Here is a 25,173-nt window from a genome sequence, read left to right on the forward strand (position 1 = left end):
GCCTCCTTTTCCCCAAGCTGAACACCCCCCGCTCCCTCAGCTGCTCCTCACAGGACTTGCGCTCCCAGACCCTTCACCAGCTCCGCCGCCCTTCCCTTTATTTTAGGCGGGGGTCGCTGGCGCCTGATGGCGGCAGGGGCGGCTCCCCGTTCCTGCAAACCCACACAAGCCATCACTCCCGCTACCGCGGCTCCCCTGCCCCGGGCGTGACGCCGCTGCCGGGGCGGGCGGGCTCCCACCGCCCCTTCCGGGCGCGTCTCTGCCCGCGGGGCTCCGCCGGCCCCGCCTCCTGCACCGCCCGCGTTCCGCCTCCGCTCCGCGGCCTTTCGGCCCGCGCCGGCCCCGCTCTGCTGCCGGCGCTGCCGCTGCCATGGCCTGTGCCGCCCCTGCCCGGGCCTGAGCGCCGGGAGACCGTGGGGCCGCAGCCCGCCCGGCCGCCGACCCTGCCCCGGCCGCCGCTGGGCGATCCCCCGCCGCCTCCTTCCCCGCCGCCTTCGCCTGGCTCCGCCGCTGCTTCCCTCGACCGCCAGGTCCCGGCGGGAGGAGGCGGCGGGCGCCGGCTGGAGCAGGCGGCGGGGAAGATGGCGGGGAACGGCGGCGGCTTGGCCGGCGCCGGCAGCGGGGAGATCATCCAGCTCAACGTGGGCGGCACCAGGTGAGCGGGCGGGCCCGGGCCCGGCGCGTTCCGGCGGGCGGCGAGCGAGGGACAGCGCCCAGGGGCCACGCCGGGGCCCGCCCGGCCGTGGCGGGGTTTCGGCCGCCCCGGGCCGGCAGGGCGGCGGTGCCGACCCGTCCGGGACCGCCCCGGAGGGCTCTGCGAGCTGGTGCTGCCGCCGGGACGGCCGGGGTGAGCCTTCACCCAGCGCTCCGCAGGAACCGGGGGTACCCGCAGGCGGACACGGGGCGTGTGGGCAGCTCCCGGGATGCCAGGGCAGCCTGCTCTACATTCACCTTAGAGACTGTGGGAATCCTGCCTCTTCAGGGATAGAAGCTTTGCTTTGCAGTCACACCCGTAGGCTTCTAGTGAACAGTCCCTCTATCAGCTTAGAGCAAGATATTAAAGTCGCTGATATGATACCGCTGGCATCAGCGAGAATAAAGAGCTGTATTGTTTTCAGATGTACGCTGAAAGTGTGGAAGCTGGCAGATGTAGACGTTTTGGCAGGCTGAGGCAGAGAATTGTGGAACAGCTGTGGTCAGAATCTGCGTGATAAACAGTGCGAACATTCCTGTCAAAATGCTCAGACATGAAATCATTCAGATTACTGTAGCTAGTGGAAACTGAAGTAATGTGTTTTCCCAAGTAATGCGCACAGCGTGGAGCCAGCTATAAGTAGTAGGAACTACTACTGCTATTTTAAGAATTTTCTTGCATTACTCAGAGCATGGGCTTGGTCTGATAACTAAATTATGTGCTGCTAGTTTCTTAAACTAGAGTGCCATAGAAATTGATGCAGAATTCCTTCGTTTTAATAAAATATTAAGAACCTGGTTCAGCTTAGAGAAACTGCTTGTAACACAGGCAAAACTCACCTGTAATGATGCTTTCAGGATAACTTTGATACAGGCTTGGACCAGATTTCATGTTATGCTGCATAAGGTTCTTTAGTGAACTCTGTTTCTAAAATTATGGGACAATTCATCTTTTAGGATTTTATTACCTGTGGAATCTCAAAGCTGCTTCAGTTTCTTAATTTTAAATAATCTTCCTTATTAAATGCCTCAGCAGAGAACAGAGAATTATGAAACAGGCTTTTCATAAAGGGAAGGGAAGAAATACACACCCTCAGAGGGCTTGCCTACACGGAGGAGTGGGAAGAATGAGGCAAACTAAAAAGTGCATGTAATCAATTTCTGCCTGAAGGTCTAGATTCTAGTCAACATTTGGATGTAAGCTGTAGGAAATGTGTGCATGGATATTTCTCCTTTAATAGAGAGACTCTGTACTATAGTACTTCTGTATCAGAAATTTTGGTCTTTCGCAAGCTCAGCTGCCCTTGGTGGTGCCCACATCCTTTGAAAACTACACCTGAGCTGTGTTTTTCAGTTTGCAAAGGGAGGTGACTCTTGGCTGATAGTGGAGTGGATGATTGCACAGCAAATGGGTAAGAGTAGGGTACTGTACACGTTTCCTACTCTTCATTAGTTCTCATTACTCTCGCTAGAAGCCTGAAACTCTTAGTTTTGCTTGTAGAATTGTATGAGAAGAGGAAATGAGCACTTCCCTCTGCTTCTGACACCAGTTATACTTTGGAGCATGTACTACAGACCCCAGCTTTTCCATGCTCAGACAGGAGGTCTGCACTGCTCCCTGGGATGGTCAGGGCTTCTCTGCCGAGTGTAATGGCTCTGTCACTTCCTGATCACAACTTCTGTGAATTCCTTTACTGTGAACAAAAGTCTCTTGCAAGTTAATGTTCACAGAAATTACTGTATCAAATTGGGTGCATTCTTTTGACTCTGTATCTCCTTGTGGTTACACTGTAACTCCACAAGGACAATAGACTATGAAAATGGTTGGTTTATAACTTTCACTTGGCACATCTGTTTCCGGTTGCTTATATTTTCTTTAAAATAACTTTAAGCTAGCACATGCTTACGGGTCTTTTGAGGATATTGCGTGAGTTTGACTAGCCTTCCTTATCCTTAGCCTGTCTAACTGCTGCAAGGAACTGCAGATACACCTGTGCATGTAAATTTTGCTGGCTAAGCTGCTTTCTGCATCCTGGAAAGGAGGACTCTTTCTGGTTGTTTACATAGATTAATGTCCATGTATTAAAAGTTCTAAAGTATATGTTAGTATGAGCTATTGCTTACTAAACTGCTACTATAGTGCTAAATTACAGGCAGGAAATCCTGGGGCTGTCTGAACACACTGATAAAATTGAAAGAAGATGATGGTGATGCTGTGTCAATCCCTATAGTTACAAGCAGTGTCTGGATATAATTCTGGATAAAATGAATGTAATTCATTGTTTTCACATGCTATAATATAGTTAAATTAATCGTCCCTTACTCTTAAAGTAGACAGAGGTAGTGACCTGTAATACTGATAAGAAAAGCTGAGCAAAACTACTTACAAGTATATTAGAGAAGTGCTTTTTAATATTTTTTTTTTCATAAGAGGCTTTTTGCAGTAAGTAGATGTACAATTCATGTTTTATATAGTTCCACATAGCCTTTGTGTTTCTGCCTCTTAGGGGGCACAAAGTAATGGGGTTCATTTACATTTTTTTCCCCCTTCAAAACTGGAAAATACTATCAGTGAAAATGAGATAAATTATGACTTAAGTATTTTTATTCCAAAAATATTTGGTATTTTGTAATCCTGTACTAGATGGCAAATTGTAATGGAATTTTGCTTTTGCGTATCCTTTTTTTTTCCATTAATGAAGAGATCACCAGAGGTTTCTTCTACCACGGCACTAGTAAGAGGATATGTACAGCCAGAGAGTGATGCAGAGCATGAGCTCATTGTCCAAGCTGCCAGTTCAGTTGTCTTCCTTCATGTTAAATCAAAACCAGAAGTAGTAACAAATAATCCATAGTTACTTATTATGTAAAGTACTGTCTGGCATCATAAGTAATATTATAATTTGTATTATTTAACAGTATGATTCAGAGTAAATTTTCTTTTAACTGTTAAAAAGAGTTTTTCTTTTGTTTTAACTGTTATTGCCTCTCCTTCTTCCCCAAGAGGGGCCCAAATAGCAAAATGGCAAATAATTCATGTTCCTATAAAATATTAACTTGAAGCTCACTAGTCTTTCGCAGTGGGTAGTGTAGCACCCTTTCAGTCCTAAGTAAGAGCAGCAGAGTAGCATGAGGTTTTGACAAATACAGCACACTGATGATAAATATAAATTTTACTGTTTGGGTTTTGTGTGCATGGAGCAGTGTTTGGGTTTTGGGGACCTGTTTTTTTTTTGCAGGCATTAATGTTGAAGTGTGGGAACCAGGAAATACAGGATGTTTGGGACGCTGTGTTACAAGCATATAAAAAAATGATACTTTTGTGGTCTCCAGACAGTCCTGCTTTGTGCTTAAGGACAATTTGTGCAAAGAGCCTGCAACTTCTGACTTTATGCAGATATTTAAAAGATTTCAAACTTCCCAAACCTGTTTGATACTAGCTTTCTAGGACACATCAAGAAATTTTAGATAAAACAGGCTTTTTTTCAATTTTACAGCTGATTCAGAACTTGTAACTTTGTTTTCATAGGTTCAGCACATCAAGACAAACACTGATGTGGATTCCAGACTCATTTTTTTCCAGGTATTTGTAATGTATCATCACATTTAGCAAAGACAAATTAACAATCATTAAAAAAAATATTTATGTTCTCAGTTTTTAATATTTGTTGTAAATAGTATCTTTATTAGTGTCCTTGATGCTTTTACCCCCATCTCAAGCAATGGGAAAGATTAATGTGAAATAAGTTGTTACCCAAGAGGCATCTTCTTACTTGAATGTAGCCATGGCAGCTTATATGTGCTGAGGAGCTGTCACTTTTTAGATGGATTATTGTGGAAATAATCTCCAGTTCTGCAGGAAAGGGACATGCCACTGGCTGTGACACTATTACCACTTGTGATCTTACTGGCCATAGCATTAGCACTGCCTTTAACATTTTTGGTTTTGTTTGCATCAGGGTTTCTTTGAGTTGTTCCTCTACTCTGAGTTAACTCGAAGTTTTGAGGGTTTTAACTTGTGATACTGGAGCTGTTGAATTATTGAACACGCTCCTTTTTACATCGCTGCCATTACTACTTCTGCAGATTTGTATTTTGTTCTGCAGTTGCTGTACCTCTTTCACCCCAGTTAATCCTAAACCCACAAAGGAAAACCTAAATGCTTCCTTTTTGCTTCCTTACATTCCATTTTTATATTCTAAGTGTCCTTCCCAATAAAAGCCTGGCAGCAGACATAGGCAGAATTTCCTGTTCCTATTTTACTGAAATGTTCAGATAAATGAAATGCCAGGGAAATGTCACCTCTTTGAGGCATGCAAGGAAAGGCACAAGTAGGAAGTCTCATGCTATTCCCCAGTGTCTCAACACGAAATATGCTGTCTAAGGAGGTTGTCCTGAAAGTTGTCCAATACTGGAAAATCTCATGAAAATGTCATCCAGAATCAAATGAAAGCTGTTGGTTCATTTTACCTGTAAAATGAGATTTTGACGCTGTATTTTATATGGGTCTGAAGAAAAAGTACTTTGATCTGATGTGAGAAAAGCTTTGAAATAAAATTGTGTAAAACTGAATTCATCCCACTTTTGTCCAGTAAGTCCCTGCAGACTGAGTTTACTCATCATTTTTGCTTTTACCAGTTCAACTAGATTTTAACAAACTACAAAGCCCTCTAAGTGCCTGGGAAAACTTTTTCATCCTTTCAGACTAGGCCTTGTGTCTGTTTTCTTTGGGAATCTGAAGGTCCTTATGATGCAGCTCTGAGCCTTTCCTTACCTGTGTATACACTTCTTTGTCCAGGAGAGATTTCACTCCTCCAGCATTCTGGCTGTTTTGTGTGCTCTGATAAGCTGTTTTACCAAAATGTAACCAAAGAGAGCTAACTGATCCAGTGTTCCCACCCTGTGTTTGTGTCAGTACATTTCTGGGGGACATCTAATGGAGATTTCCTGTTTTTCAGTTTGCTGAGCGGAAGAATTTCAACACTAAAAGATGAAACTGGTGCTGTGAGTAATTAATGTGCTGTAACTCATTAATTTGATGTTATGCTTTTGGTTAGATTCTCTCCTAAAGCATTCTTACTGTTGGTGCTAATGGAATTACACTGCCTGAATCAGGCTAAACTTTCATGAAAATTAGTGAAGTCTCTGGCTTTCTTGCTTCTCATCTTTGTTTTAAGCTAAGTGAAACTGGACAATGTACATATTTCTATGCTAATTCTACATTGTACATGTAATGCAGAAGCAGCAATTCTACTTTTCTTAAACAGAGCAAATGCTGATTGCTGTATTGCAGGGAGGTGTAATTTTCATTAGATAGCCATTGCATGTCTAGTTGAGTAATCCAACATGGAAATGTAGCACTTTTTTTTTTGGCAAAAACATGTAACAAAACGGCCATTTCAATCTGTGGATGTGATATTCTTAAATGGGAAACTATAGTTACAGTAATGTTGTTGGGCAGTAGTAAGACACACAAGTACTTTGCTAAAAGTGTAGAGGTAGTTTTGATGGTAATTGAATTTTAAAAAGTTGAAACCTCTCTTGAGATCTTATTACAGTTATTGCCTATTGAACACATGATAGAAAGTGAAAACTTCCATTGTCCTCTGTGGAGACTAGAACCTAAAGAACAGATTTATTAAGTGCCATCTGTTTGCAATAGTGTTTCTATATATGTCCTTTAGGATATATGGTAGTATAATGAGAACAAAGAAGAAGCTCAAAAACTTTGGGTTTTGTTTGTCTGTTCACTTCCTCATCTTCAACTCCTCTCTCCCACATTCAGCATAAAATAGCACTTTAGGTGGTGGTTGCTCCATAATAGTACTCAAGTACAGAAATTTTTCTTTGCAGATATTTATTGATCGAGATCCAGCAGCATTTGCACCCATTTTAAATTTTCTTCGCACGAAGGAGTTAGACTTACGGTAAGAAGTTAATTTCAATTAGAAGCATTAGGAAACTTGTTCAAGTGATAAATATTTCGTCTTGCTCATCTAGTTGGGTGCCTGGTATGTGGCTCAGCTCCCTCGTAGATGCTGGACCATGCCTAGAGTATATGTATGTTATGGTGGAGGCAGAAATGGTCACATTCTATTTTGTTAGTAGATTCTTGTAATGTAGACTACATCTTGCAGTGTATTTCTTTATTGTTTCTGTATCTTTATTTTAATGAAAATGGAGTCAAATTAAGATCACTTTAAAATCTCAAATGTCAACATGTTGAATGTATTTTGCAGTAATTCTATAAACTGTTAGGTAGCTTGATATTTAGATTTGCAATATCCAGTCATATGCAAGCATTTATAGTCAAGGTATTTACTCACTTTGTTCTTGTCGGTTTTTGGTTTTGTTTTTCTGTTTCTGTAGGGGAGTGAGTATAAATGTTCTCAGGCATGAAGCTGAATTCTATGGAATCACTCCTTTAGGTAATATTTTTTTTCTTAATGTGATCTCATTTATTGTTGTAGCAATGGTCAACTGACAAATCCTGGGCAGCTGTGACCCTAAAGATTTTCAAAGTAAAAGTTTTTAGAAACAGAAGGATATTTGAGATAATGTAATGTTTTCAAGGAAGTGAAAGCTGTGGTCATATCTGGGTTTCCTTCTTAGTGAGAAGATTACTACTATGTGAAGAACTGGAACGCTCATCTTGTGGCAGTGTCCTTTTTCATGGCTACCTACCTCCTCCAGGTATTCTTGTATTCATGGTCTGATGTTGTTTGCTGTCACGTGCTGCTTTGGTTTGTGGGGATGATTGCCTGAGGTGCTTACCCTGGCTGTCAAACCGTTCTCAGACAGCCTTCCTAGGGAAAGCTAGGGGCAAATGGTTGGACTGAACATTATTGTGGTTTAAACCTAGGACTTTCATCTCTGTGCTGTAACAAACAGCCTGCTTAGAGTACAGGCAGGGGGCCTGTTAGTGCTAAGCAGGTTGTGTTTGGTTGTAGACTAGAGCAGAGGTTCTTCAGGAGCCTTTCAGTTTAATGTCATCAGCACGAGGTGCTTTCTTCTTTCTGAACGTTGCGTTACCTTGGGTGTCCTATTGCCTAGGTGACAAATCAGCACTAATGAGCTTTCCTTACCAATACTGAGTATCTCTTAGGCCTTTTTAAATTCTCTGTAGGCATGAACACCATTCATGTGTTAACCTGAAGTCTGAAGGATATCTTGCCAATTATTGACAGGTTTTCTGAAGATAGTTTCTTAAATGGTGAATGTCAACATAGAGAGAAAAAGCATTTTCTGTTTCAGTGTTACAATATTACCTGTTTCTTGTAGCAGATAAATTAAATTTTCATCAAAATGCACAAGTGCTAATCCTGTATTTTTAAAGTGAACTTTAATATCTGTTATATTGCTGAAGTTGAAGGAGGGACACAAAACTTTTTTTTTCTTTTTTTTTACTAGGCATTCCCAGCCGTAAGATAAATAATACTACTGGGCCACTGACTGACATCAGAACGGGTCAGAATGAGAGTGAGATGCATGGAGGTGGTGTCCAGCCTACACTTGCTGGTACGGGGGAAGGTACAGTCAGACTAGGTGAGGAGTGTCAGTTTTAAAACCAAAGCAAATTGCAAAGATGCTTGTCTCTGGGAAAGAAGAACTATGTGGCTGTATCTGGTTTAAATCTGCTAATCTGTATTTGCCTGGTTAAAATTGCTGAATACTTACTTAAACACTACTCCCTATACACTACTGAAGGCTCACTGCTGCACAATCCAGGTGTGAGGCTTGAGAGAAAGGCAAATTAAAGTTTTTCATGCAGCCTTAGCATGGTCCCTTAGACAAATGCCTTACACCATACTAAAACCATAATAAAAGCCAGAGAGGCCACTGTCTCTTTGGTCTTTGTTCAGGGCCTAATTCCCGTTCTTCCACTTCTTTCTTCCTCTTGGTGCCTCACTTGCCCTTCAAGAGTAAAGTTTTTAGAGTAAAGGTAGTCTTCACAGAAAAATAGTGAGATAGACCTGAATTCTGACATTTTCCAGCTTTTGATTTGCAAGCAAAATGATGACACTAGAGGTGTCATATTTCTGTCATGATCCTGTAAATCATTAGGAAAATCTAGACTATGTTAAAGGCAAATCTGTGTAATTCAAAACAGTGATTTAGTTTAAGTGAACTGGTTCTTAATGAGCTGCTAGAAGTTTGGAAGCAGGCAGTCCTGGGTAAAAGGAGGTAAAAGGTGCATTCTTCAAGCATTAGTTCTGTGGCATTCCAAGGCTGTGAGAAGCAACACTGCGAACTAAAATCTTGCTGAAATTGTTTCTTGAGAAACTTAATTATCAAAATTTCTGTTGCACATCCTAGCAGAGAGCTCTTTCCTATTATAGATGTCTCTTCTCATCTAATACTTGTCACTTGCCTGACTTCAGCTTTGTTGTTTTTAGGATTTCCTGTGGACCCACGGAAAGTACTAATAGTAGCTGGCCACCACAACTGGATAGTAGCTGCCTATGCCCATTTTGCTGTTTGCTACAGGTAGGAATAGAGTTGCTTGTCAGTTTACAGGAAGCTAAAAAAATTATATTGTTATTGGCAAAGAGTGAAGAAAACAGTTTACTCTGAAATAGCAGTAGGTAAAGACATTCAGTCTCGTCCTATGAAAATGAGCCTTTTTTTGGGAGAAAATAAATTGCTTGATAGGAACTCAAATTTTGATTTGATGTCAGTCCTTGATACGGTTTAAAAGTTGCAAATTGGCTCCAATATAACTGCTTTGAAAGTCTGATTTAAAGCGGAATGGAAATTAAAATTAAATTTAAATAAAAATTAAATTAAAATTAAATTAGAATAAAAATTTTGAATGGAAAATGAATTTTAAAAGATTTCCTGCTATGGGTTTGAAAACAGTCTGTGAAGTTACACTGTCAAAGAAGCTGAAACAGCTAATGAATTTTTGCTACATATTTTTGCTACCTTGTCTTCAGGTTTTTTTGCTGAGCAGAGCTGTTAAGCACTTGCTACTTCACTTGGATGGCTGAAAAATGTCTTCATTGTCTTGAAAACAAACTGGCTATTTTTTAAGGTCAGGTGAAGATAAGCAATACCTCCACCTTACAGAAGCTGTCTTTAGTTCACATCTCCTAGTCTTGATTTAATTGGTGGCTGTCTTTTGGATGGAAAGTAGTGTTTTAACAAGAGCTGTTTCCCAGACCAATCTAACATGGCTGTCATACTGTGGTTCAGAAACAGAGGGGAGAAGAATATAATGTGAACAGCTTCTTTCTGCTTATTGCCAAAAAAGCCATACTTCGCTGCCTTATTCACTCTCTAGAATACTAACTCAGTTGCTTAAACTTTGTAACTTAAATCACATCTAACTTGCATTCACCACTGTAATTTTTTTTGCTTTAATTTGTATTAAATGTGGATTCTCTTGCTCTGCTTAATGTTTTTGTTTTCGATTATGCTTCATATGGTCTGACAGAGAAAGAGGCAATGATTTGCAACTGGTTTTGTGCTAATTGTCTCCTTCTTAGGATTTTATCTCTGTTTTCCTTGGTTGCTAACTCACTTTAAGTGAAAGATTCTGCCTCTTTCCTGCTTGATAAATTACTTAACAAGGCTTGTTGCCATTGAAATTATGTTATTAGTGATGCTTTTGATTGAATCATGTCAGACTTGAATGTCTGGTGAGTGAGGGTGCAGGTCAACATGCCAGTTTGAAGTGCTGGTTTTCTTCACACAAACTCAAGGTAGAAGTCTTGTATTCTTTTTTTCTTCCAAAACTTCAGGAAGCTCTAGGAATATAATGGTGGAATTTTCCCTCCTCCATTCTTCTAGAGCAAAGTACAGTGCATCTTAATGATAATATTTTTTTTTTAAATTTTGAAGCATGACAAAAGTTTTTAAAATTTGATCCTAAAGTTTGTAAGACTGTCTGGGTTGCATTCAAAGTCTTGCTCCTGCAATTGTGCTCTTAAATCTCTCCACTACAATTTCTGCATGTTGCATGGGTGGAGCACAGTGGTCTGGGGTGCTTCAGCTCCAGGCAGGATGCAACACTGAAGTGAAATAATGGCAACAATGCTAAAAAGTACACATGTCTTTCTGCTTTTAATTTTAACATTTCTATAATTTGACTGCAGAGATCTTGTTGCTTTAGCTCCATTGCAAAGTATCTTAAATTATTGCCTGAATTTAAGTAAGATAAATTGTGCTGACAGCATGTAAGTCTTAAAAATGCACAGGGAAATGATTCTCTACAAATAAAGCTTACAGCCAATTCAGTATTATCTGCTTACAGTATACCATAAACAGAAAATGTGTCTGGAGAGCAGAACTTTATGCTAAAGCATGATTGGGTTTCTTGCATGATATGTAGGGAGATTAATAGAGTTTTTTTCTAAAGTCTTATGCTGAACCTCATTATCTAGTGTTTGATAGCCCAAGCTTTTGGCTTCATCTTATAACCTTTATATCAGATATGCTTATATTAAGAAAAAGCTCAGCACAGGATTCCAGTATCTGCAAAGTACTGAAATAATATACAATATCAGACTTCAAAATGGGAAAAAATGCAGGTCTTGTAGGCTGTAGTTCTCTAACTAGAATTTGAAGTTTGTGGTCTAGACTGTAAGACTGAATCATCCACACTGGTTCAGGATTAGACTGGGCTGTCTGTTCCTGAGTCTCTGACGTCTGCTCCCTGTTCTCCCCTTTGCCCTTCCAGAATCAAAGAGTCATCTGGGTGGCAGCAGGTGTTCACCAGTCCTTATCTGGACTGGACCATTGAGCGGGTGGCACTCAATGCCAAGGTGGTTGGAGGACCTCATGGAGACAAGGACAAGATGGTTGCAGTTGCCTCGGAGAGTAGCATTATCTTGTGGAGCATTCAGGATGGTGGTAGTGGCAGCGAAATTGGTAACTATCATTACCTGTTTTGTGTTCTGTGTGTGTGTTTAAGTAGAAGGAAGTCTGAGACCTTGTTCTGAGGTATGTGTGATTTCTGGTGCTCAGTATTCACTTTTTCACAAATTGATAAAACAAGCTATGGTACAGCAATTTGTTAGTGTTTTAACATCCTTCAGTTCTGCACCAGGAATCCTGGCTCAAAATCAAAGAGATGGTGAATAAAAGATCACTGTGTTTATTGAGGAGATACTGTTCAGTTTGAGCTTTTTGTGTAAGAATTCAAATTAAGAATTAAAGTTTTCCCTAGACTTGGCATTTGAATGCAGGCTGTAACACAAAGGAACTAAGCTTTGGAAGTGGAAACCTACAGATACAAAGTGATTCTGCTCTTTCCTTTCCTTTGTGTTATTAAAGCCACATTTTTAGAGATGATGAAAATACTTCAGTTCTCTGTCAAATGTGGTTCATAAATGGAGTCTGGAAGATGAAAATTTCTTGGGTTTATAACTTGGGTGTCAGGGTAGGAAAAAAGCCCACACTATTCCTTTAAGCATACAGGAATTATTGCTTATACACCTTGTTACTGAAGGACACACAGTTGTAAGATTTAGAAACAGCAAGAAGACATTTCCAGAAGTAAATATTCCCTGGTGCTGATCTGATGGCTTGTCTGAGTCATTGCTGTTCAAATATAGGGCAAATTTGGGAGGCACTGAAGGGAATGGTATTTGGAACTTCCTCTAGCCTAATCCCTGGTGTTTGAATAACCACTGCTGTGCCAGTAATGTCTGTTTCCTCTGGCAGTGGATACTGCTAACGAAGTATGACAGCAGTCTGATTATGTGAGCACTTTTCAGAGAAAACTTAATGCTGAGCTAATTTGTTATTAGATGTATTTCCATGGTTGAAGCCCTGAGAATTACAGTAACCATTAATTGAAGTCAAAAGTACCAAATTCAAGTTTTGACCCATGTGCCTTTAAAGAAGAGCTTGTTTGACAGATTCTCAGGCAATTTCTAGCTATGGATGTTGCTTTTTTCTCCCCCCCCCGCATGAATGTGTGGAAACACTAAGTCATATTTGAAGATGGGAAAAGGCAAAGGTCTTGTATAAGCTATGTACTGCTCTTTTACTTGTGATTCATGGAGTTCTTACATACATCATGGTTAGCAAAATGGAAAAAGTTTTTCATTGCCTTTCAAAAAAAATACAATAAGTGTATGTAACAGTTGAGTATGAAATTATCTCAGTTAAGTGCAGTGAGTAATTATCGGATCTGGGAAACCTTTTCTTATGCTCCCATTGACTGAGTCTTAAGGACAGGGAAGAGTTGGTGTGGCAGCTGTACTCCTGTAACAGGCATTGCTTTAAACACTGTGCCATTCCATTCCTCCAGCATTTTCTGGTTTCAATTAGCTGCTTGTGTTACCTTGGGATTTGCAGTAAGACACAAGAAGCAGCATCTTGGATTTTTTAAAATCAAGTGCAAAGAGACACAAAAAAAATAAGCAGACTTTCATTTCATATAAAAACTCTAAAATATGCCAGTATCATACGATTCTGATATCTTAGACTATGACTGAAAATGGCAACAAAACCAAAGCAAGGACTTCTGCTAACCAGGCTGTACTACATTCCAGTGACACTGTGAAACTTTGGGAGGAGGAGGGAAGCAGACAGAAAGTGCCTACAGGATGAAATTCCCAGTCAGGCTGACATTGACCAAAATGTACTGCTGTTCTTTTTGGATAATAGGTCACATTGATTGGTTTAAAAAAAATGCTTGTGTTTAATAGTTATAACTTGAACGTAGCTGTTTTGTTTCCTTGTAGAGACAAATGCTTGCAGTGCTGCTTTGTGGTAGAGATACAGTACATTGCTGTCATTTTGTGAAAGAAAGTACTTGTTCCAAACAGTTGCTGGAGCCTGGCGACACCATCCCCAGCAAATTGTGTGGGCTGGCATCTTTGTGATAGAGCTCTCCCTGAGTGCTTTCTTCCCTTTCAATATTACTTACATAAGACACTGCTGCTGGCTTGCTGCTGTAAGCAATATTTTACTGAGAGGGACCCTTAGGACAAGAGCCTGTCATTACATATAGTGTTGTCTCCCCTGTGGACAAGTCTCAAGATTGTTGAGCCTAAGCAGGACTGACACTTCAAATTCCTCCAGACCATTCAAGCTGTCTTCCTTGATTTCCTTGAACCTCATCCTTCTCTGGAGTAATCAATTCTAGTTGTTTCTGTGGATTTTTTATTACTGCCTTTTTCATGTGCCCTGTGCTGCTGAATCTTATCTGCATTCAATGATTTTGCTTTGCACTGGAAAACAGTTTAGCACCGTAATTAAAACAATTTTGTGAGATTTCTTCTTGGGTGTTACAGAGGGCTGATTCTTGTGTGGGAATGTGTTCATTTGAATTTGTCCAAAGCAATTATTGAGGAATTTTTCAGCCATTGGATATCCTTGTTTGGACAACATCTATGTGCTACAGTTAAGGTATATTAGTGAGACGTAATACAAATATGTAGTGTGAGCTGGATGGAATAGGAAACCTGTGAGTGAAACTTGACACTTTGGTGTTGTAATGTATCCCCAGTATTTCTGTACTTACAGGCAGAAAAACATAGCCTAGAATTATTTACAAACCAAGTTAAATGCAGGGCCAGTTTGCTGGACTTCATAGCTGGCAAACTTGGAAATTATCTCAAACTTTTTGAATATGCTGTAACTTTTAAATACATGCATAATAAATAGTACAAAATGTAGTATGCTATCCAAGTTTGCAGTTTAGTTCAAGTTACTCATGTTGGATTTATGATGACACTTGGAAGCTCTAAAGAAAAGATCAATTTTGCGGAAGGCCTCAGATGTTAAGGTCAACTATTACCACAGCCATCGATGCCTGTCAAACTCTGCACTGTTTAGATTGTTATTAAGTGAGATGTTGTTGATGACATATTTTCTTTACTTGGAAGGCCAGCATTTGCTGGTAAGTTTTATCTTCCAAATTTGAATAGTATATATATTGAATATTGAATATTGAATAGTGATGATTGGTGAAACCCTATATAGCTTCAAGTTTTAATAGCCTGTTAGCCTGTACTCTCTGCTTATGGACTGCAACCAAATAAAAGATCTGGGAATGGAAAGAAAGAAGTAGGCTTTTGCAGGCTGATTATTTTTCTAAGTTCAAGTATTTCTGCTAAAAGAGAAATTAGACTGTATTCAAATAGGGTCACATTTGAATTGTTTAGTCTTTTCCCAAGAATATGACTGAAGTCTTGTAGTCATATTTAGCTCCTGAAATCCATTTTCAAAATATTTTTGCTTGACTGGACTTAAAAAAAAAATAGCATCAAGAATTTGTAATATTTTAACAGGTAATTGCAAACTAGGATGGCACAAATTTGCAAAACCCATGAAATTACTGCTTCTTAAATGATGTTTCACAGTCACAGCTGAAAAAAAACCTAACCACAAAACAACTACAAAAATTCCTGCTTGCTGTAATATAACTTTTAAATTTATTTTAAAGCCATCTGAGAACTTGATGGCTAGTAAAATGTTTGTATATTTCATAAGAGCTCTTCTGTCTTCTCTTGCCTATTTTCTCCTTTGCAAATAATGATGGTATTAGCAGAGATGACATCATACTGCCATGTAATGGAACCCAGTTTACTGCATGCATGGTGCCCCACCTAGCATGCTGCAAACCCAGTTCTCGCTGTTCTTTACTTGCTACCAGAATAAATGTGATGTGATAATAATGGGGAGCTTCCATTGTTACTGTATTTTTCTCTTTATTTTAGATGAGCTTCACAGCCTCTTCTTTTTTTGCAGGAGTGTTCAGTCTTGGAGTGCCTGTAGATGCTCTCTTCTTCATTGGCAACCAGCTGGTGGCTACAAGCCATACAGGGAAAGTTGGAGTCTGGAACGCTGTGACTCAGCATTGGCAGGTGTGTTCAATTTTCCACATCACTTTTTACAAGCTGGTATGTCTTTCTAGTAAAAAGAGAGTGAAATAATCTAAAAGCATATGGAAAATGCTCATCATAGGGTTTTCAGTCCTAACTTGTGTTACAGAGTTTATCACCTGGGTATTGTGCCTGTGAGCAGAATGTTGACTTGTTTGGTGCTACTAAGAAGCATGCTTTTTAGGCTTTCAAATGAAAGGATGTTGTGTGGTTTGGGGTAATAAATGTCAAGTGCTGATATATTTAAACTTCTTTATAGATTACTAACTTTGTAAAAAATTCACTAGCACCAGAGGAAATAAAATTGTGGGGAATATGCAACAGCAATTTCTGGACCATCTGAAAGAAAACAAGAAGATAGTCTGGTATCTGGGGATCTACAAAGCTGCTTAACAGTAGGAGACTTCTTCAACAGAAATGCACATGACTGTACTTTAATGATGCCTTTCTTGTGTGTGGATGCTTCTGGCTGCACTGATTTGATTCCTGTTGTCAGAATGCACATTAAATAGAGAGATCCATGGAGTCAGTACAAGTGTGAGAAACAGTCAAGCATTCAAATAACAAAGCTTGTAACACAGCTGGGTATACACCTTTGTGGTACAAAACTGGATGCACTACAAATCCCCAAAATGCCTTGCAAATCTCAAGAGGGAGAACTGACCTGAGGTTGCTGCACTGTTTGCTGACTAAGTCTAATTTGACTCTTAAGTGACTCTTAACTAACAGGTAATAGGTGTGGGATAGCACTGCTTCTGCAGCAGGGACAGACATGTTACTATGGTCAGATGCTCAGAGCAACAACTTCATCTTCTTTCAGGCTGATGTCTTTCTAAGTTCTACTTTCATTTGTGCAAATGTATTCTTCCTTATGTAGTGATCTGAAGATGTAATTCTGAATCTCGGCATCTTATTGGTTCTTGCATCTTCTTCCCTTCTTGGAGATTTGAGCAGTTGAAACTGAGGTGGTTTCTCTAGTACTTATTCCTCTGGAAGTGTTTCAGTTGCATGCTAAATGATGAGGAGGTTGTGTGGGTGCTAGATGCTAAGAATTTAATTTCTAATGTAAAGGAGAGCTTAAAGGAAAGAGAATATTAAGTGCTATAGAGTAAGAGGTAACATAAAGCAGTAGTAGAGTGTGACAGAAAACCCTAGTAGGCAAAATGAGGATTCTCACTGGCCATGGTTTACCAGTGACTGTTTTACAGGGTTGTTCTTTTTCCTAATGAAAGTTCACATCTTGGCAGATGGCAGCCTCTGGTGTTCCTATCTGCTGCAGAAGGAAAGAAGATAATATTTACAATATGTTTTAGGGACTTACAGATCATCCTTAAGATAGGAAGGGATGCTGGTTTAGAGTCTGAGCTCTTTGAGATATGGGGAAGTTTCTTTGGTTGATTTGCTTTGCTTTTATCCAACTGATTCATTGTAAGTATTTTGCAAGTGCTTTTTTGAGTCTCTGTAGCAATTGGAAGGATGTTGCTGGTCAGAGAGAAATGAGAACTGGGGCTGAAATATCCATGAATTAGTATTCAAGGTCCATTAAGTGAACTGACTGAAAGATAGAGTACAGGACAAATACCATGATTCTGTGCATGTTTGAGTGCTCTGGATAAAATGGCTTTTGGCTTTTTCCTCCTCAGGGCTGAAGCAAAAAAGAATTGTTTGAAATAGGACACATTACCTAGGATAAGCTAAACCTTTTCTTTGCTTGAAAATTCTGTCCCACTTGGCGGAAAAAGCACCCCCTTTAATCCTAGAGGGCAAAGAAAGGGCACGTGTAATCCCTCACCTTGAGTTGTAGACCAGTAAGTAAAATATGACAGGGCTGTCTTCCAGTTTGCTTGGTGTGGTTGTGTGTTGGAAGTGAGAACCTGTAATGGAACAAGAGTTTTTACCCCTCATTATACATCTGCTAGAGGCAGAGATTTCCATAGTTTGGCAGAGGGATACAAAACTTGGGATAAAAGAAGGCATAGAGAGGTAACATCTAGTTCCTTGGTCCAGAAATTTCTAAGGTCAGAAATGGGAGAAGGGAGATTACAGAAAGGGTGAAATATACTTACTGGAATATGGAAAAAAAAAATCTACTTTTGAAGACATGGTTTAGGTGCAGTTCTCGAAGCTTTGTTCCTTCACACAGAGAAGGAACTTCCAGAGCAGTTGATTTGCCTGCATGTGTCTGCTGATCTCCAGGACTTCAGATCCAGTTTGGTAGAGGAATATGCAGTACTTCAGGAATGCCATTGTACATACAAGTGTTTGCACTATGGCTTCAGTCCAGTACCAAACTCAAGTGATGTTCAACAAAATACACCAAAAATGTCTGAAAACTGAGGAACTAGTAACCTAAATTCTCGATTTAATTATTTTTTCCTTTCTATTTGCGCTAGGTTCAGGATGTTGTTCCTATCACAAGCTATGATACTGCTGGGTCTTTCCTGTTGCTGGGCTGTAACAATGGTTCTATCTACTATATAGGTAAGGAAAGGGTGCAGGGTGGAATAAAAAGGATACGCTAATGCTTTTTTGTTACACTCTTTAGTTGACTTAAGTTGCATCAGAACAACTCTGTCTAATGAGAGTAAATGTCTCCTCCCCACAGATATGCAGAAGTTCCCACTTCGGATGAAAGACAATGATCTTCTTGTGACAGAATTGTACCATGATCCCTCCAATGATGCTATAACAGCTCTCAGTGTCTACCTCACACCTAAAACAAGTCAGTATTCTACCACTGTCTTTTCACTGAAAGTTTGTTAGAAATGTGCTTTTCCTGTTGCTGCTTAGCAGGGTTAAAGCACACAAAGTAGCCCTTGACATAAACAAAGAATTTTTCTTCATTTAATCATCTTCCAATGAACGAAGAACACTAGGTATCGCTGTTTTCCCTTACACCTGTAGTTGGTATAAATAGGTACATATACTTACATGTATCTATTAATACTTGTGCCTAATGTATCTTGGTTGGTTTTAAGCCTTTTGCACCAGAGAGACTTCTAGATTATGAATTGTATTTGCTGAAATAGTTTGTGCTAAACTGGTTAAGGGAGACACACAACCTTGCATGTGTGTCTGACTTTATAACCAGTATGCTAAGAAACATTTCCATATGCAGCTTGATGATGCTTTTGTAATTATGGTGCAATTATCTTTTAAATTAAAAAGAGAAACAATAGCAAAACCCAAAGCAAAGTAAAACTCAAAAAAGCCCAGACTGAGAGAAAGTAGTTACATAATTATATTGATACCACAGTGACTTTTTAAACTGTAGTCCTTTCTGTTTTGCTTTGCTTTCCCATTTGTCTACAACTAAGGCAGAAAAATAAATGTTGCGTGGCACATATAGACTATATCACTGCAATGAGAGCCAAAATATCTGATCATATGACTTTATCCATTTCTTTCAGGAGGGAGGAGAGAATGGGAAAAAAGGCCTTTATTAAGACAATGTTGAAGTATGTAGTAGAGAATTGAACAAACCTGGGGTCATTTTAGTGGTAAAATGCCTTCCTGTTTATGGGAAAATATTGAGTAAACGGTGTTTAAAAACATAGCTTTCTTACTGTGGAAGCTTGGAAACAATTTTGTACTGTCTCCTTCCCTGGCCCCCAGTAAGCCAAGCTTTTATTCCTGGGGGAACAACTGTGTTCTTGCTTGTTTTAGGTGTAAGTGGCAACTGGATTGAGATTGCGTATGGCACCAGCTCTGGAGCAGTGAGGGTGATTGTACAGCACCCTGAGACAGTCGGGTCTGGCCCTCAGCTCTTTCAGACCTTCACGGTTCATCGAAGCCCTGTCACGAAGATCATGCTCTCAGAGAAACACCTCGTGTCAGGTAATGTGTGCACAGATGTGTATTACTGGTTCTCTCCTCCTCCTGAGCAATGCAGTATTTGTATGCTACGCTCTATAACTTGCATTGTTCCCACGTGTAATAGAAATGAGTTGGACAGATTTGGGGGCAGGGGAAGGGTTAGATTTGCTTGGATCCTCTTTCTTAAAGTAAGCATTCTTCAAAGCCATTAGCAGTTGAAAAGCCCAAGTTTTATTTGACCAGATACTAGAACAACTCACTCTTTCATTTATGTCTTATTCCAAAGTTGCCATTTGTGAAAATAAAAGGGTTTGTAAACAAATGTATATCTGTCAAATTTTATTGTTGTGCACAGGTCCTTCAGGACTAGTCGTCTTTTAACAGCCTTTCAGGAGCTTTCTGGGCTGCAGAAAAATGTGCACCATCTCCTCCTGGGCCCTAGAAAAAGCCTTCCTGTGACTTCAAAGGGCTGTCTCTGTTGCTTTTCTCAGCAGTCTCCTAGTGTTTGCTGTGCTATTCTGCTTGTCCTGGTCTTTTGCTTAGGAACATGTCTTACTTGTAGAGAAGATGCAGTCACTCATTCCTCTGTAAAAATCTATTTAATCCAGAATCCAGCAGCCAGGGCATGGCAGAGAACTGGTTTACTGCTATCCCATTGTTCAAAAAAAATGAACAGGAACATGGTAACCAATTATACTGCAAATATAAAATCTGTTCTGCAAGTTGCCGCTAAACCCTCAGTACCAGGAGAGGGCACATCTGTATGTACAAAACTGAGTTAATTGATGAATCAAATGGAATAGGGCTGTTGTGTGAGGAGGGTTCTGCTGCCAGGCTGCTCTCATAACATCATGTCCTAGCATCTGCACACAGGGGATTGAAGGGGGCTGTAGGCTATTCGTGCTAGACCAGACCTTAGTTGGCTCTTGCACCTGTCTCAGTTTCTTGAATTTCTGAGTGAAGAAACAAAACTGATAGAAAATAAGACATCAGCAAGAATGTGTAGACTGTTAGAAAATTGTCTCGAGATGGTATGTGACCTCACATTGACTAAATTCTTGATCACTCAGTCATGAAAATCTACCATATAGATGATCATTAGAGAAGTTTATCTAAATGCTTTGTCATCCCTTGCACATCTTTTCCTTTCTAGTTTGTGCTGATAACAACCATGTCCGGACATGGACTGTGACTCGGTTCCGGGGTATGATTTCGACTCAGCCAGGCTCAACACCTCTTGCATCATTCAAAATCTTATCCCTGGAGGAAGCAGAGAGTCATGGCAGTTACTGTTCTGGAAATGACATTGGTAGGATGTCTCTGGGTTTTGCTGTGCCTGTACCTTCACTAGTATTATAATGGTTTAACAGACCTTCAGCCCTGTAATGTGCAAGTCGATGGGTGTAAGCTCTTATACACTGCTCTCCCCTTGAAAAGATGGCAAGGATCTGTAAGATTCCCTTGGAATTATTATTTAGGCTGTAGAGAGTGAGTACACTTAAAGGACTCAATGACAGAAAAAGGGATAAACAATCTTAGGAGCAGAGATACTATTCCTCTTCCTTCAGCAAACTGATGTAGCATTTCAATTCTGATTTAACTAGAGAATGAGAGAAAGTGTAGGAGACTGTATTAAGCAAATGAGCATAGCAAACTTGGTCTACTGCAAATTCCAGTTCACCGTTCAGCTGGGGTTAAACAAAGCATGGAAAAAATTCTTAAGCAACTTCGAAGTCGTGACAAAGTTCACTGAAGCCTGGCAGCTGCAAAGGGTGCTAGCACTTTGCTGTAGCAAGGTACTGAGGGAATGTGTGATGGTAAATATGGGTAGACAGGTAGTTTAGATTCCTTGGTGGTCTGAGCCTTGCAAATGAACCTTTGATGAATAGGATGGCCTGTGAACTGGCATCAGTACTATTGCTAGAAATTTGATTAAGCCTTTAGACATCTAGGAGTTGCAAAACAACAAAGTACTTACTGTTATTATAGAGAGCTAATGTAGGGTTTGTGCTGACATAGTAATTCCTCCAGGAACACACAGCAAATTTAAGAATGTGTGTCCCTTAGAACAACAAAAACTGATTTGGATCTGTAGAGACTGCTAACCATTGGATGGCTTTTGCTAGCTATTGGTCCTTTGGCTCCCTGCTCATGATACTTTAAAATTGCAGTGGTCATACTCATATGGGTCTGGGTTTTCAGAACTGTTTGGGGAAAAAGGTGAGGGAATTGAAACAAACAAGTGATCTTTCCTTTTTTTTCATCTAGGACCCTTTGGTGAGCGTGATGATCAACAGGTGTTTATCCAAAAAGTTGTTCCCATTACTAATAAGCTGTTTGTAAGGCTGTCTTCAACTGGGAAAAGGTACATCCATGTTTTAAGTGGGAAAGAGGCAGGACTAGACCTGTTCAGGTGGCGATGTCTCCCTCCTCCCTGCTGAGTGCATGCAGTGGCACATAACAGCCCTCTAGTATGCTTGATAGCTCTGGCTGAACTCTTGTTTGTGTGTCAGTAACAGAACTGTTACTTAACAATTATTATAGCCTCAAAGCCAAAAGGCTTTTTGAGAGGTGTGATATCAGAGACTCATTTCATGATGGAGCTCACAAAACAAACATTTCTGTGCCTCTGCAGAATATGTGACTCTCAACCACGGTACCATGCTAACATTTAATTTCAAAACTAATGCTGAAGTTGCTGGTGGCAGGGATTATGCTGCTCACAAAAGGGTTTCTCTCTTTCTCTGCACTTGGCTTTGAAGATATTAGAACCTTTTAAAATGGAGGTACTGTTTTCTAGGTCATCTATTCGATTATTTTCTTGGGCTTGACTTCATACTATTCTACTAAGATTGCTGCCAATATAGGAAGAAATATTGCCAAATGCACAGCTGCTTTTCTTTCTGTTAGGCTAGGAAGATGACAAGAGATCAGAAAGACAGCACATCTCAGTTCTATGCTTCATTTTTGCATCTGTTGTCTAATAACTTTGAATCTGAATGAAAACATTAATGCCTCAACACTATGACTTACTTTGGCATTGCTTGGGTGAAAAGTTCATTACAAAGGGCCAGTAAAACAAACTACCCAGAGCATGAGCAGCTTAGTTTTAGAAGTTCTTTTCTTCTCATCACTCCTCACAAAATAAAGGGGGGAAAAAAGGCAATAGAGATCTGGCATGACAAGTGAAATTGCAGTTGTGATATGACAAAAGTTATCTTTATAGATAACATCTACATTATAGATGTAACATCTTTGGATTTTTTTTTTTTTTTGCATGTCTTTTATGTGGGTAAATGTGCTGTTTCTGCAGATTAGTTTCCTAGTGTCTAGCATATGAAGGGGCTGGTTTATGTCGTTGTGAGAGCCTTAGCTTTCTAATCACTGTAAGCAGAAAATGGACATGGAACATGTGGGGGCTGCCTAATAAACAAACAGTAAGAATGCAGATGGACTGGGAGTGGGAAGGAATTGTCTGCAGCTGAGCAGTGTGCCAGTCATGCAGGGGAAGGAATTTCATCTGGAGAAAAGGTCTTTTTCTGATGCCAAGTTTGGTGCCTTCTCAGAAAATTGAACCAGTACTGACTTCAGTGGCCAAACTCTGCCAGGTGTAATTGTTCAGGTAATTTGTGATTTCTCTTCCTGCAGGATCTGTGAGATACAGGCAGTTGACTGCACTACCATTTCATCATTTACTGTGCGAGAATGTGAAGGATCCAGCAGGATGGGCTCCCGGCCACGCCGCTACCTCTTCACTGGACATTCCAATGGCAGCATCCAGATGTGGGACCTGACCACAGCTATGGACATGGTTAATAAGAGTGAAGACAAAGGTAAGTTGTGTTATTCCAGGACTGTGGTGTGGTTCTTTTTTGTGTCCTCAGGTGTTCCTGACTGCATTAAATGGATTTGGCCTCTTAAGAGCTCTCTCTCTTGCAGATGTTGGTGGCCCCACAGAGGAAGAGCTGCTCAAGCTGCTTGACCAGTGTGACTTGAGTACGTCTCGCTGTGCCACACCCAACATCAGTCCTGCCACCTCAGTTGTTCAGCCAAACCGGCTTCGGGAATCTAATTCCAGGTAAGTCACCATGGGTGGCACTGGCTGCAGACACTAAAGGCTTTACTTTTCAGGTAGGCAAGCTGGTTTGGTGAATTGAAGGCTGTAGCTGAGCCCCTAAATTCATGCCATAGGTGGCTTGAACTACACACACACACTCCTTGATTCCTGCTGGGCAGACCGAAGTATCCTCTGAGAATCTGAAGTGATCTGGAAGCCTTTGTGTGGTGGCTGTGGTGATTGCTATTGTAGTGGGAATTGCAATGGTAGGTGAGAGCAGTGGTGTGCAGGAGAACTGGCTGCTATTCTCAGCCTAACATCTGCTTTTCTTGTGTTTTCTGAAGCCTCCAATTGCAGCACCATGAAACAATCCATGAAACTGCCACGTATGGCTCTGTGCGGCCATACAGAGAAAGCCCCCTCTTGGCAAGAGCAAGGCGGACAGAGAGCTTTCACAGTTACCGGGACTTCCAGGCTTTTAACTTATCCAGCAAAAGCCCAACAGAAAAGGCAGCTGCTGCAAATGGGAATTCAAACCAGACAGAGGCCAGGAAGGCAACAGCTGAGGGCAGTGCAGCTGAGAGGAAGGCAGTCCAATCAACAGCACTTGAAGTGAGAGGCACAGGTGTGACAGATGCAGGTGGGTGTTGCAGTACAGAGGTTCACCGCCTGGCAGAGAATTCTCTGGATCTCAAAAGAAGAGGACCAGAAGAAGAGAACGAAACCAAAGCAGAAAGCAAAAAGAAAATGGGATTTGAAGGAGCTGGTTTCTTGGGAAGAAAGAAAGTGCCTCTCCTGGCCTCAGCACCAGTCCTTGCTGAAGGTGGGCCTGAATTACCTGGTGCAGCTTCTCCATCACCTACAAAGACAGCTGCTTCACCACGACACCGGAAGAACGACTCATCTTGCCAAGACTATGGCTTGTGAAAATGTGTCTAGTGGCAAAAACAAGGTGCAGGTGCCCTCTGGCTGGTAGCAGGCATGATGTTACATGTTGTGGGTTGTTTCCTGAGTGGGATTTTGTTCTGATACCAGAATAAAACTTGTAAGGTTATGAGAAAGAACCTAGCTGCTGCCACAGCTTTGAAGGGTTGTCCACATCAATGTGTGACTTTATGTAGTGCTTCAAAATGTAGTACGGTACTTGGTTCAAAATCTTGTTGTGCATTCTTGCGTAAATGTGGTCAGGCATGTAATATGTTGTGATTATTTTTGTTCTGGGGAAAGTGACAGTGCTAAAGGAAAACTTGGTTGCTGAGCAGAGGAGGCCCTTTAGATGCAGCCACACACTGCTCTACAGTGCTGCTGCTGTCTGGGGTGGATTTTGCCTAATTCACAGAGCTGCATCTGTAGTCTTGTTTTATGAATGGGATCCTTGCTCTGTATGCTGCTGTCTGATATCTGAAATGTTTTGTGCAGGTTAAGGAGGAAGCTATCCAAAATATCATATGATTTTGTCTCTTAGTCCAAATAAATTGCCAGAGGAGTGTTGCTTGTACTTTCTGAAAACGTGTGGTATCAGATGATGGATTTTGCTGACTGTGACTGAGAGAATACATAAAAATATGCTTGGCAGTATACACAGAATTGGCAGTCTCTTGAGGGCTTCCTTGTCACTTTCTCTGGAAAAAGGACAGAGATGAATATGGGAGTAGGTTTACTGTCATGGTGTAATAATTCTCAATTACAAGTGCCTTTACATGGTATTTCATACCTGTGTTGCACTGGCTGCTTGCTGTTTGCACCTAGTTTACTGTGGATGGTGAA

The 25,173-nt window shown here is 40.7% G+C and overlaps 1 protein-coding gene across 1 annotated transcript; it reads left to right on the forward strand.

Annotated features, from left to right (window-relative positions):
- The first annotated feature begins 330 nt into the window (after positions 1 to 330).
- KCTD3 (potassium channel tetramerization domain containing 3) lies at positions 331 to 24,915 on the forward strand. Its single transcript, XM_058835001.1, has 18 exons — positions 331 to 655; positions 4,223 to 4,276; positions 5,652 to 5,697; positions 6,547 to 6,620; positions 7,063 to 7,121; positions 7,306 to 7,386; positions 8,104 to 8,238; positions 9,090 to 9,180; positions 11,375 to 11,565; positions 15,400 to 15,515; positions 17,927 to 18,014; positions 18,139 to 18,255; positions 19,200 to 19,370; positions 20,503 to 20,658; positions 21,618 to 21,714; positions 22,998 to 23,182; positions 23,289 to 23,427; positions 23,751 to 24,915. Exons 1-18 carry the CDS (start codon positions 582 to 584, stop codon positions 24,331 to 24,333), a joined length of 2,457 nt encoding a protein of 818 aa, XP_058690984.1. The 5' UTR covers positions 331 to 581; the 3' UTR covers positions 24,334 to 24,915.
- The last annotated feature ends 258 nt before the right edge of the window (positions 24,916 to 25,173 follow it).

The sequence above is a fragment of the Poecile atricapillus genome, chromosome 3, assembly GCF_030490865.1.
Source record: "Poecile atricapillus isolate bPoeAtr1 chromosome 3, bPoeAtr1.hap1, whole genome shotgun sequence".
Taxonomy (NCBI): Eukaryota; Metazoa; Chordata; class Aves; order Passeriformes; family Paridae; genus Poecile; species Poecile atricapillus.

Bases quoted from the DNA above. Each gene is read 5' to 3' on its own strand.
- KCTD3 (XM_058835001.1), top strand. From the start codon at position 582: ATGGCGGGGAACGGCGGCGGCTTGGCCGGCGCCGGCAGCGGGGAGATC. The intron at 4,277-5,651 runs GTATTTGTAATG...CCTGTTTTTCAG, and splicing joins CCAGACTCATTTTTTTCCAG to TTTGCTGAGCGGAAGAATTT. The intron at 5,698-6,546 runs GTGAGTAATTAA...TTTTCTTTGCAG, and splicing joins TAAAAGATGAAACTGGTGCT to ATATTTATTGATCGAGATCC.